The sequence below is a fragment of the Pantherophis guttatus genome, chromosome 4 (assembly GCF_059756535.1).
Source record: "Pantherophis guttatus breed Tessera chromosome 4, ASM5975653v1, whole genome shotgun sequence".
NCBI classification, from domain to species: Eukaryota; Metazoa; Chordata; class Lepidosauria; order Squamata; family Colubridae; genus Pantherophis; species Pantherophis guttatus.
The window spans coordinates 23,438,345-23,451,131 of NC_142066.1; the positions used below are offsets into that span (position 1 = coordinate 23,438,345).

Consider the following 12,787-nt stretch of genomic DNA (forward strand, 5'->3'; position numbering starts at 1 on the left):
AATAAGTGAATGCACAGAGGAACTCCATAAGATTAAATTTTCTCAGTAAGCTTCATTATCCTGCTTATAATGGCCTGACATGGATATCTTATGATTTGTCCTTTGGATAATTAGAATAAAATTAGATTATAGAAAAAGAAAAACTGAGTTCTTTTTGTGTAATCATAAAGTAAGAGTCAAAATATAATATGTTGCAGAAGAAATTGGAAGGTACTATTTTCTGTTCTTTTTTGCTTTGATTTTCTGCACTCTTTGTCTTCTCTTTCTTCTCTCTCTAACTTCTTTTATCTTTGCTTCTTCTTTTGCTTTTATTAGCTTGGGTTAGCTTTTATATTCCTTATAGCACTTTTAATAAAAATTATATAAAGCAAAAGTGGAACAATAGTGTCTTTTTTCCCTTCAGGGTATATCCAATGGAATTTTCCTTAATTGTGTTAATATTTGACATAACATATGTTAGAAATCATGAGAGTTAAAACCAACAGAATAAAGAAATCAAGTAAATATGATCATGTTTAATGAAGGATGGTGTTTGCTTCCCATTTTCTTTCTTGAAATGTAGCCAATTATCTTTTGACCTCAGTTTCACTTGCTTTCCTATCAGTTAATGGAAAATGAAGAGGGTGGACCAAGAAATCCTTGAAGAAAGTTGTCCATTTTGATGTTGGGCCAGGCCTATCTGGAGACTATTTAATGGTAGCTCTGAAAGTGTGAATCCACCAGTCCAAACGTCCACCAACTCAAAGTTCTTCAACCTCCCCAGTTGAAAAACTTTGCAAGGTGAGAGGCTGAAGGGATTCTTGGTAAGTATTGATTAAATATTCTCTGTTATCTGTTCTGTGATCTGGCTTTGCAATAAGAAGATGGGATTTTGAAATAGCAATAAAGCTTTTCATGAGTTGTATGCTAGGAAGCACAACAGAAAAGTTTGCAGGTTGACGAGGCTCAACATTAAATTATGGAACTCCAAAATTTCCTTTCTTTGTCAGTAAACTAATATAAATGTTGTTCTATTAATTCTTCTGTCACATCTGCTTCTCTTTTCTTCTAAAGGGCAGCCAAAAGATGGGACTCTCTATGTACATCGGCCTCTGTTGCCTTGGAATATTGATCACTAATCCTTTTTTGGGAGGTGAGCCCCCCCCCTATTAATCATGATATGGTGAACATAGCAAATTAAACAACTTAGAAAAATAAATACTGTCTTCAGATATCTTCATATGCAAAATACAGGACAGAATTTTCACGCTGTCCCCAGCATTCTGAAACTGTACTGCTGAAGCACACTAATAAAATGGATATACAGCATTTCAGCAATGTGATATAGAATAGAATAGAATAGAATAGAATAGAATAGAATAGAATAGAATAGAATAGAATAGAATAGAATGGAATGGAATAACAGAGTTGGAAGGGACCTTGGAAGTCTTCTAGTCCAACCCCCTGCTTAGGCAGGAAACCCTACACTACTTCAGACAATTTCTCAGTTTCCATGTTTAAATGTAATTTTCCATCTGAAGGGCAGGAATAGTAATAATAATTTTCTCCCTCAGACACTGAAACCTTTCTCAATGATTCCAATGTGGCAGTTTTAGTGATTTAGGATTGTCCATATGAGATTTTGGGTGTGTTTTAAGGCAGAATATAAGATTAGGGGAACCTTTAGGCACTAATATTCTTCCAACCCCCTTGAGGGCCTTAAAATTGGTCTGGAAAATAGATTTTGGGCCACTTTCAAGGTTGTAAAGGATCAAGGGAGGTACTAATACCACTCTATAAAGTCTTAGTAAGACCACACCTAGAATACTGCATCCAGTTTTGGTCACCACACTATAAAAAAGATGTTGAGACTCTAGAAAGAGTGCAGAGTAGAGCAACCAAGATGATTAGGGGACTGGGGGCTAAAACATACGATGAGCGGTAGCAGGAACTGGGTATGGTTAGTCTAGTGAAGAGAAGGATCAGGGGAGACATGATAGCAGTGTTCCAATATTTGAGGGGCTGCTACAGAGAGGAAGGGGGGTCAAACTATTTTCCAATATATCTATATCTGTTTTCCGATATATCTATAACCCAAAGGCCAAGACAAGGAATAATAGATGGAAACTGAACAAGGAGAGATTTAACCTGGGAATAAGGAGAAACTTTCTGACAGTGAGAGCAATCAACCAATGGAACAGCTTGTCTTCAGAAGTTGTGGGAGCTTCATCACTGGAAGCTTTCAAGAATAGGCTGGACTGCCATCTGGAATGGTGTAGGGTCTGCTTGGGCTGGGGGTTGGACTAGATGACCTACAAGGTACCTTCTAACTCTGTTAATCTGAAGTGGAAGTATTTTGTGTCCTTGGATTATTTTGCTCCATCTTGAAATCCTATCCCTCAAACCAGAAAAACTTCTCTTCTTGCTAAACCATAGCCCTCAACCCTTCCAATCGTGTCTACTCCCAACTGAAGAGATTCCATTCATGGACATCTGCAATCTATCCAGTGGTGAAATGTAAAATTTGTTACTACCGGTTCTGTGGGCGTGGCTTGGTGGGGTGGTGGTAATGTGACTGGGTGGGCGTGGCCAACTTTTTAAAAAAACTTTTAAAAGCATTTTTTCTACAACCCCTTTTAAAAGGCTCAGATCCCAGCTGAGCCATGCGATCATCAGAGGCTTTTTTTTTTTTACTTTTAAAAGCATTTTTTCAGCCAAAGAAAAAATGCTTTTAAAAGTTAAAAAAAAAAGATTCTGATGATTGAGCAACTCAGCTAGGCATAGGGGGTAGGCAGAATTTTTGCTACTGGTTCTCTGAACCACCCACCGTCATCGCTACCGGATCTGGCGGTCCAGTCCAAACCGGGAGCATTTCACCCCTGAATCTATCCCAATTATCTATCATTTATTTTTCCTCCTTTTGTCTCCCTACAGCCAAGGCTGCATCATGCAACAGAGACTGGTTGCAGAAACAAGGGAACTGCTACGGATATTTTGATCAGCGACTAAGTTGGGATGATGCTGAGGTAAGAACCACAGACCAGAAACCAAAATTGCACAAATGGAGATGTGCAAGGGTTAAAGTTTGCGACTATCCCATCCATGAGCATGGAGTGCAACTTCTTGTCCTCTCTGTGTTCCTAGCTTGAGTGCCAGAGCTATGGCCCAGGATGTCATCTCGCCTCTATCCTCAGCTCTCAAGAATCCTCGCTGGTGTCTGCATACGTCAAAGACAAACAGGGATCCTCTAGCCATGTCTGGATGGGGCTCCGTGATATCTCTGGGGTGAGCCTGACATTTTTCATTTCATTTTTTTTAAATTCTTGGTCTACGTATGGCATTCTTTACTCAGTAATTTTATAAACATTATTTTGTTATTTTTGGTTAACTACTTGCTGATATATTTATTTATTTTATTTTATTTTATTGGATTTATATACTGCCCTACTCCCAAAGGACTCAGGCGGTGAACAGCCAAAAAGATAAAACACACAAACTACAAAATTTAAAAGACAGTATAAAAACCCATTAAATAATTTGGCCCAAAACAAATTAAAACACCCCTAATATTTTAAAACAAATTTAAAATTTACAATTTAAAAGGGAAATTAGGCCAGGCCAGCCTGCTGAAATAAAAAAGTCTTGAGGGCATGGCGGAAGGTGTGTAAATCCGGGATCGTCCGTATCTCCGGGGAGAGCTCATTCCAGATGGCAGGTGCCCCCACAGAGAAGGCTGTCCCCCTGGGGGCCGCCAGTTGACACTATTTGGCTGACGGCACCCTGAAGAACCCCATTCTATGTGAGTGTACTGGCTGGTGAGAGGCTACTGGTGGCAGAAGGCACTCCAGTAAGTAACCAGGTCCTAAGCCATGGAGCGCTCTAAGGTGGTAACCAAAACCTTGAAATGCACCCGGAAGACCACCGGGAGCCAGTGCAGCTCGCACAGGAGAGGTGTTACATGGGATCACCACGTCGCTCCCATAACCACCCCTGCAGCCGCACTCTGAACCAGTTGGAGCCTCCGGGTACTCCTCAAGGGGAGCCCCATGTAGAGAGCATTACAGTAGTCCAGGCAGGAAGTGACAAGTGGCATGAGTGACCGTGCGTAAGGAGTCCTGATCCAGAAAGGGACGCAACTGGCGAATCAGGTGGACCTGATAAAAAGTCCTCCTGGCCACAGCTGTCAAATGCTCTTCTAAAGACAGCCGTGAATCCAGGAGGACACCCAAGTTGCGAGCCCTCTCCGTGGGGGCCAATGACTCGCCCCCAATAGTCAGTGATGGCACCAACTGACTATATCGGGATGCCAGAAACCACAGCCACTCAGTCTTGGATGAGTTGAGCCTGAGTCTGTTTCTCCCCATCCAGATCCGCATGGCCTCCAGGCACCGGGACATCACTTCAAAGGCATCATTAGGGTGGTCTGGGGTGGAGATGTACAGCTGAGTATCATCAGCATACTGATGGTACTTCACCCCGAAACCACGGATGATCTCACCCAGTGGCTTTACATAAATGTTGAACAGAAGGGGCAAGAGGATCAACCCTTGTGGCACCCCACATATAAGGCACCTCGGGGTCAACCCCTGCCCCCCTGCCAACACAGACTGCGACCAGTTGGAGAGAAAGGAGGAGAACCACCGCAACACAGTGCCCCCCCCAACCTCCAACTCTTCCAACTGGTGCAGCATGATACCATGGTCAATGGTATCAAAAGCCGCTGAGAGGTCTAATAGGACCAGGACAGAGGAGCAACCCCTGTCCCGAGCCCTCCAGAGATCATCCACCAACGCGACCAATGCCATTTCTGTGCTGTACCCAGGCCTGAAGCCCGACTGGAACGGATCCAGATAAACCGTTTCATCCAGGTACTGAGGAAGCTGTTGCGCCACCACACTCTCAACAACCTTTGCCACAAAGAGAAGGTTGGAGACTGGACGATAATTAGCTAACACTGCCGGGTCCAGGGAAGGCTTCTTGAGGAGAGGCCTCACCACCGCCTCTTTCAAGGTGGCGGGAAAGTCACCCTCACTCAATGAAGCATTTATAATCCCCTGGAGCCAGCCTCGTGTCATCTCCCAAGAGGCCAGCACCAACCAGGAGGGACACGGGTCCAATAAACATGTGGCTGTGCTCAGTCTACCCAGAATCCTGTCCACGTCTTTGGGAGTCACAGGATCAAACTCTTCCCAGATAACATTCTCAAGACCTGCCTCCATCATCGCTCCTGAATCTACCCAGTCAGAGTCCAAGTCTTCCTGAATCTGAGCGATTTTGTCATACAGATACTGCACAAAGTCCTTGGCCCTGTCCTCCCATGCTCCCTGGTGGAGCAGGGAGGGGGTCACTCTAAACAGGGCAGCCGGGCGATTATCTGATGATGCAATAAGAGTGGCAAAATAGTTACATTTTGCCGCTTTTATCACCACTGGGTAAGTCTTAATATGAGATCTTACCAGTGTAAACATGATATGCTCCCTGCTCCCACCATATCTGCCCCTCCCACCCACAGTACTAATAGAACGGCCGTCATAAAATTGGACTCTAGCCCCCTCCTAACATCTGACCCCGCAGCTCTAATGCCGCAGCCCCCCGCCAGCCTCGGCCCCAACCCTGGTGGGTTTTCCTCCAAACCCACTCTGGTTACCCCCAAATCCCTTAAAATCTTATCTAAAAACAAACTTAAAAAACCCCTCAACCCTCTCTTCGCGCCATGCCACCTCTCGGGATTCCAAAACCCGTCATCGAGGTAGGGCCTCGATAGTGTGGAGGGCCAAGCCTGCAAGAAGGGGGAGTCTCGCAGTACAAGGAGGTTGGCTGTCGTATACATTAAAAGGGCCTGAATGGGAGCTAAAGTCTGGCCAGGGATCCATCGATGGTCTAAAAAATGCTGGAACAAGATAAACTATATAACAAGAGATTGTTTGTTGGTACTCATAACTGCAGTCTGTGCTGGATTTAGGCACACACTAAACTGAGATCTCACAATCCACAGTGCCTCACAAAATTTTAGAATTTTTCTCTTTGGCTTTTGGAAATTTATGTGGTATTTTATATATACTGTAGCTGGTAAAATCTTGTGTAGCCATTGTTTAAACAGTAATGTTTACTAACAAAGATAAAAAGATTCCAACTCATTAACATTGAATGATTCGCAGTGAAGTGTGGATGAAGAGATTTTTAAATTGACATGTTAGAGAACATGATAAATGACCGAAATTGTCCTGAAGAAGAGGGAAGCCAATTCTTTATTATTATATTTCCCATTCTTTATACATATATTTTCTTTCCCCCCCCTCTGCCAAACTTTTAGGTTAGTGAGAAGTCGAGAATGATTTTCTTAAAGTTGTACCTGATATAAGTTTTTTGATTTGGCAGACCACTTCTTTATTACTTATAGAAATAAAACTGACTCTGTACTTATTTTGCCAACACTGTATATTTGTGCATGTCTGTGTATATGTATAATGTGTGTATAAATTATACACACACCCGTGTGTATGTGTGTGTGTATCTATATATCTATATGTCTATATATCCTTTAAGTATTGTTTCCAGCAGTGGTGAAATCCAATTTTTTTTACTACTGGTTCTGTGGGCGTGGCTTGGTGGGCATGGCAGGAGAAGGATACTGCAAAATCTCCATTCCCACCCCACTCCTGGGGGAAGGATATTGCAAATCTCCATTCCCACCCCACTCCTGGGGGAAGGATACTGCAAAATCTTCATTCCCACCCCGCTCTGAGGCCAGCCAGAGGTGGTATTTGCCGGTTCTCCAAACTGCTCAAAATTTCCACTACCGGTTCTCCAGAACCTGTCAGAACCTCCTGGATTTCACCCAGTGGTGGGATTCAGCCAGTTCACACCTATTCGGGAGAACCGGTTGTTAACTTTCTAAGCAGTTTGGAGAACCGGCTGTTGGAAGAAATCTTATTTTGTTTTTTTCCACTTTACAGGGCTAATCCTGTAAGGAAGGCAGGAAGAAAACATTCTGGTATTGTTTCTAGCCTAATCTTTATTGCCCTCCTTACAGAAACTGCCTCTCTGGTTAACCCTTATTACATTGTAACAGCTAAAGCGAAGCGCCCATCGATGTGAGTGATGTTGAGTTGGCCACACCCACATGGTCACATGACCACCAAGCCATGCCTACCCAGCTGGTCATTAGGGCGCAGAACCAGTTGTTAAATTATTTGAATCCTACCACTGATTTCACCCCTGGTTTCCAGGTTATTCTATTATAATCTATGAGAGAGATCAAGGTAGCTGAATGAAAAATATATAAGCAATATATGCCTTTATTTGAAAACAATTTGCGTTTTTCACTTTAAGTTGATGACCAGTAAATAATATTTAGCTATGCACTTCTCATGCAATTTTTTAACAATGAGCCCCCCAAGCTTTCTTTACCTTAGAGCCTCACCTAGTCTACATCCTGCACTGACTGCAGTGATATTGATATCTAATATCTATTGATATTTAGACTTCTAAATTAGGACCAAATAGCAGTGCTATTTTACTCCCCATTTTTTTTGAAGGCGGGACCACTTCTTCCAGACAGTGTAATAACAAAAGTTCATTGCAAGCGGCCTTCCACTTCTACTCTTAAGGTAAATATGAACTGTGGGAGAAGAATGGTTTTAATCGCCCAAAATATTTAACAAAATACATCTCTGCGGTCCATGATTTCATAGAACTGAATGTTATACATAACCATCTCCACCAGACTCACTGTCATTAATTTGGTATGATGTGATACAGTGGTGGGTTTCGAACCGTTAGCGGCAGCGGCGGGAGGCTCCGCCCATCCGCGTGAACATCATCATAGATTCTCTTCACATACGCTCACAGTTCCAAACCGGTAGTGAAGGTAAGTGAAACCCACTACTGATGTGATACCTTGCTATTTTTTATTTTATTTTAATTTGTACACTACAAATGGTCACTTAACTATTTGAGGAGACTGCTTGAACTTGTTCAAGGATCTAAGAACTGCCCACCACTCTATCTTTCTAGCCAATCTGTTTAGCTTATCATCATAAAGGTTACTTACTTTTTAAACGTGATCGTGGTCGGTCTTCTGTCAACAGAAAAGGCGATGGAGATGGGCTGATGAATCCACCTACAATTACAAAGCCTGGATGGCACACCAGCCAGACAACTCTAGAAAGATTGAACACTGTGTGGAGCTGACAAAATTCTCAGGTAAGCCGCCCTGAGTCTTCAGAGAAAGGCGGCATATAAATTGAACTAATAAATAAAAAATAAACACTTCTTACCTGGTGGTTCTTTTTTTTTTTTTATAAAAATGTTTTATTTTATTTTATAAACAAACACACAATATATAATCAATCATTCGGTGTATCATCTAGGTGTTTCTTTTGTGTCTTCTTCTTCTTACTCCTCCGATCATCATTTCTTGATTTTTCCCATTTCTTTATTATGACATTCTCCCCATACTTCATTTATTATAACATTTTCTTGCTTACTATTAATACATTTATCTATATCTCTTCTCTAACCAATTGTAAAATTGTCTCCATACCTTGTAATATTCTGAATCCTCTCTTTCTTTAATTATCAAAATCAGTCCATTCATTTCTGCACAATCTAATATTTTTTTAATTACTTCGTCTTCTGAAGGGATTTTCTCTACCTTCCATCTTTGTGCAAATACTATCCTTGCTGCAGTTATTACATGTATAATCAAATATACTTTTTCTTTGCTAATTTCTCTGGAAGGATACTCAAAAGGAACAGCTCAGGTTTTAAATCAATATGTTGTTCAAGCATTTCTTCTAACCATGTTTTAATTCTAATCCAATAATTTCTCGCTTCTTGATGTACCAGGTTTTCAAGATAGGAGTATCAGGAAAACAACATTTTACTTGTTTAATTTGGAGTAATCCCATAAGTCAGTTTAATGGAGCCTATGGAATTTTCCATAATTCAAACCTAAAGATGTCTTCTCTCTCTCTCTCTCTCTCCCCCCCCGTAATAGCCTTTAGGAGAAATGTTTAGCTTTCTACAAGGGCAAAGATATAATTATAATCCAGTTATAACTCAGTCTTTTCAAAATCTGGTACCCACCAGATGCATCAGAGTAAACTTTCCAATGGAGTAAACTTTTCCAATGGAGTACTGAGAAGAGATGTCAAACATATCTAGAAAGCAGCAGTATAGAGAAAACAGGCCTAAACTTTTTCAAATGAGCATGCTGTATCTTATTGAATACTCGGAACTGGGCCTCTTGTTAGGAAGAGTGTGGTAGCCACTTCACAGAGCAGGTCACAAGTGAAATGAAAGGGCAGCAAAATTATTAATGAAATGATTTGCTATGCTTGTAATTGTTACTGTGTTAAGATCTTAGTGGGACCTTCACTGCCTTTTGCGTAAATGTTTTGGATTAGGTGAGATTCTCTGTTTGATGTGAAAAAAAAATAACCTGGTTCAGCCAAAAGAATTCAGACATTAGAGCAGCAAGTTCCACTCCTTATTTCCTTTCACTTTTTTATGCCTTCATTTTTGTATCCATAGTTAATGTATTCCATATTTTATTTCTGTCTCAGGAAATTTATTTGTATAGTTCAATTATTATTGGCAATTAAGGGCAGGGCCTGCATCTCTCATTCTAGATAAAAAAATGAGTGTTATTTGAATTGTGACATCAGGGATAATGTTCATGTGAATTCCTTCCCTCCCTCCCTCCCTTCCTTTCCCCTTTCCCCTTTCCCCTTTCCAATGCAAAGTCAAAATTTGCTTTCCTTTTCATGGGAAGTTCCATTGGGGCTAGTAGAGATCTTGAATGCAATGGAAACAAATGACAATGTTTTCCAGACCACTGTTGAAGGAATTAAAAAGTAACTTCTGTCTTACCTTTGGCCTTTTAGGTTTTAAATTGTGGAACGATAACTTTTGTGGCAATCTAAATGCTTACATTTGTAAGTACCAACTGTAGAGCCATCTGGACTACAGCAACTGGGATGCAACCAGACCCAGCTACAAAACACCTGCAAATTTGATCGACACTCTGTTGATTTTATTGCCGCTGAATCATCCAGAAGGAAATATCAGATCTCCTCCCTTCCCATCCACATTTCCCCTTAGAATAGACAACTACATCATTACCCGGTCTTCCTCCCCTTTCTCAATGGAAATACAATGTGAATAAATTCTCTGCAGCATGTATATAATGCAAAGTTTCTGGGACTATTTCTATCATTCAAGAACGTGGGATGGCAACATTGGGTGGGGTTGGGTGGGGCTGAAGCAGTTATATTGGCTGCATCAAATTCAAATGTTTCATCCCAGTGTTTTAGGAGAAAGGAATAAAAGGAATGAATGGAAGAGAGGGGAGAAAACACATGTTGTCCCCCAGGGGCATCATAGCAGAAGGGGGTCCAAAAATACCAAGATGGTGGTCATGACTGAAATTGAAGCACCAACCCTTCCCTTTTTTCATGCATTCTTTTCAGCACAAAATTATGGCCGCCATCTTGACTTGTATAGTTTCCTTACAGATGTCCCCCCCCCCCTTTTTTTAAAATTTGATTTATATGCCGCCCTTCTCTGGAGACTCAGGGCAGCTTACAATGCGTTAAGCAATAGCCTTCATACTTTTGTATATTTATACAAAGTCAGCTTATTGCCCCCACAAACTGGGTCCTCAATTTACCCACCTTAGAAAGGATGGAAGGCTGAGTCGACCTTGAGCCTGGGGAAAATTGAACTCACAGTAATTGCAGGCAGCTGGATGTTAAATGCTGCCTTAGGAGGCATTAGCCTCCTACGCCACTCAGGCTCTTTTGCTTCTATTGCCTGGTATTTTTGCCTAAATATATTCTTAAGGAGGCACAGGAGTCACTTAAACTTGCAAAGACAGACGGGCAGTTGGAAAGGTAAATAAATGAAATCTAAAACACTGTTGAAATCCAATTTTATATGAAAGGCAATGGATCAGAATCAGATCTTCTCCTGTGCATTTCTATGGCCAGCAACTTCTTTTTAATTCTGATTCAGAGTTTTTGGAAAGCTTTTGAGGTTGACTGTAAATTTCGATGGCAGGAGGTACTGAAATATATCTATCAATGACAAATGAGAAGAACAGTGCCATATGGCCAATAGGCTGGTCACTCTTTTTTTTTTAAAAAAAAAACCAACAACAACAACTATATATTACGCCATGAAATGCATATAGAAGCTTTAGAAAAGAATTTGGCCAGGTGGCTAAAGTAAATATTCTTATTATTGAATCTTATTGCTTTAATTAATATCTGCCTCATTAGCCTATGTTAGGGTAACTAACAAAACAAAACAAAACAAACAAACAAAAACAAAAAACAAAGCATAATGCCAAAAAAACTCCAGGATTTTATTGAATTGGCATAAATATGAGAACAACATGTTATTGGCAAAGAATATTTACAGATAGTCCTTGACTTACAACACTTCACTTAGTGACCATTCAAAGTTACAACAGCACTGAAAAAAATGACTTATGACCATTTTTCAGACTTACGACTTTGCAGCTTCCCCATGATCATATGACTTACATTCAGGTGCTTGACAACTGACTCACAGTTATGACGGTTGCAGTGTCCCGGCGTCATGTGACTATCTTTTGCCACATTCTGACAAGCAAAGTAAAAAGGGAAGCCGGATTCACTTAACAACTGGGTTACTAATTTAACAATTGCAGTGATTCCCTTAACAAATGTGGGAAGAAAAGTCATAAAATGGAGCAAAACTCACTTAAGAAATTTCTCACTTAGCGACATAAATTTTGTGCTCAATTCTGGTCGTACATTGAGGACTTCCTGTGTGTTCACTTTTCAGTGAGCAAAGAACAATAAGGCTTAGTAAAGTTTGGGTCGACTGAAGGTTAATTGTTAATGAGAGATCAGATCTATGAGGATGGGACCTAAATCTGAAAAGAACTCAGATTTCCTTGGACTAGAAAGGATTGCTTGAACTCCTGGTTTCAGTGAATGATTCTTCAAAATGATCTGAAATCCTGAAATGAAGCACGATGATCTGAACCAAAAATTGCTTTATTCAATCCAAACTAGGTTTGGTCAACAGAAAGTTGTAAAGCTTTAGCAATAAGTCAGGGATGGTATTCACTTACCTTCACTACCGGTTCGCAAATGTGAGCATGCACCAGAGGTGGGTTTCAGCAGGTTCTGACCAGTTCTGGAGAACCTGTAGCGGAAATTTTGAGTAGTTTGGAGAACCGGTAGTAAAAATTCTGACTGGCCCCTCCCTCATCTATTCTCTGCCTCCCAAGTCCCAGCTGATCAGGAGGAAATGGGGATTTCACAGTAACCTTCCCCTGGAGTGAGGTGGGAATGAAGATCTTACAGTATCCTTCACCTGCCACACCCACCAAGCCACACCCACCAAGCCATGCCATGCCCACCAAGCCACACCCACAGAACTGGTAGTAAAAAAATTTGAAACCCACCACTGGCACGCACATATCTTCTGTGCATGTGCAGAGGGTAAAATATGGGACATGATGACATCCAGGCGGGTGGGCGGAGCCTCCCACAGCTGCCGTTACCGGTTCTGTCAAAGCATGAATCAGCCTCGTTCCCGCTCTGGGGAAACTGTAATTAATTAGAGGTGATTGGATCTTGTTTTCCATGCTGTATACTTTCAAAGAAAGAAAACCTGAATGTATTCTAAGAAACATTTTATTATAAAAACAAACAAAACTAGATAACTACATCTTTACCGGACAAAGGAAAAATCAGGAAGTTAGAAAAGAAAGAATGTAGACATGCGCAGTAGTCCAATGTCTCACAAG

General features: G+C 41.1%; 1 protein-coding gene across 1 annotated transcript; it reads left to right on the plus strand.

Moving 5' to 3' along the window:
* The first annotated feature begins 642 nt into the window (after positions 1-642).
* LOC117662267 (C-type lectin BpLec-like) lies at positions 643-10,172 on the plus strand. Its single transcript, XM_034411593.3, has 6 exons — positions 643-803; positions 1,054-1,132; positions 2,914-3,005; positions 3,124-3,264; positions 8,070-8,184; positions 9,870-10,172. Exons 2-6 carry the CDS (start codon positions 1,066-1,068, stop codon positions 9,935-9,937), a joined length of 483 nt encoding a protein of 160 aa, XP_034267484.1. The 5' UTR covers positions 643-803; positions 1,054-1,065; the 3' UTR covers positions 9,938-10,172.
* Positions 10,173-12,787: the final 2,615 nt, after the last annotated feature.

What these genes read in the sequence shown, in the direction of transcription:
- LOC117662267 (XM_034411593.3), top strand. Translation starts at nt 1,066, where the DNA reads ATGGGACTCTCTATGTACATCGGCCTCTGTTGCCTTGGAATATTGATC. An exon ending in CACTAATCCTTTTTTGGGAG is followed by an intron (nt 1,133 to 2,913) that starts GTGAGCCCCCCC and finishes GTCTCCCTACAG; the next exon opens with CCAAGGCTGCATCATGCAAC. An exon ending in GGAGCTGACAAAATTCTCAG is followed by an intron (nt 8,185 to 9,869) that starts GTAAGCCGCCCT and finishes TTGGCCTTTTAG; the next exon opens with GTTTTAAATTGTGGAACGAT.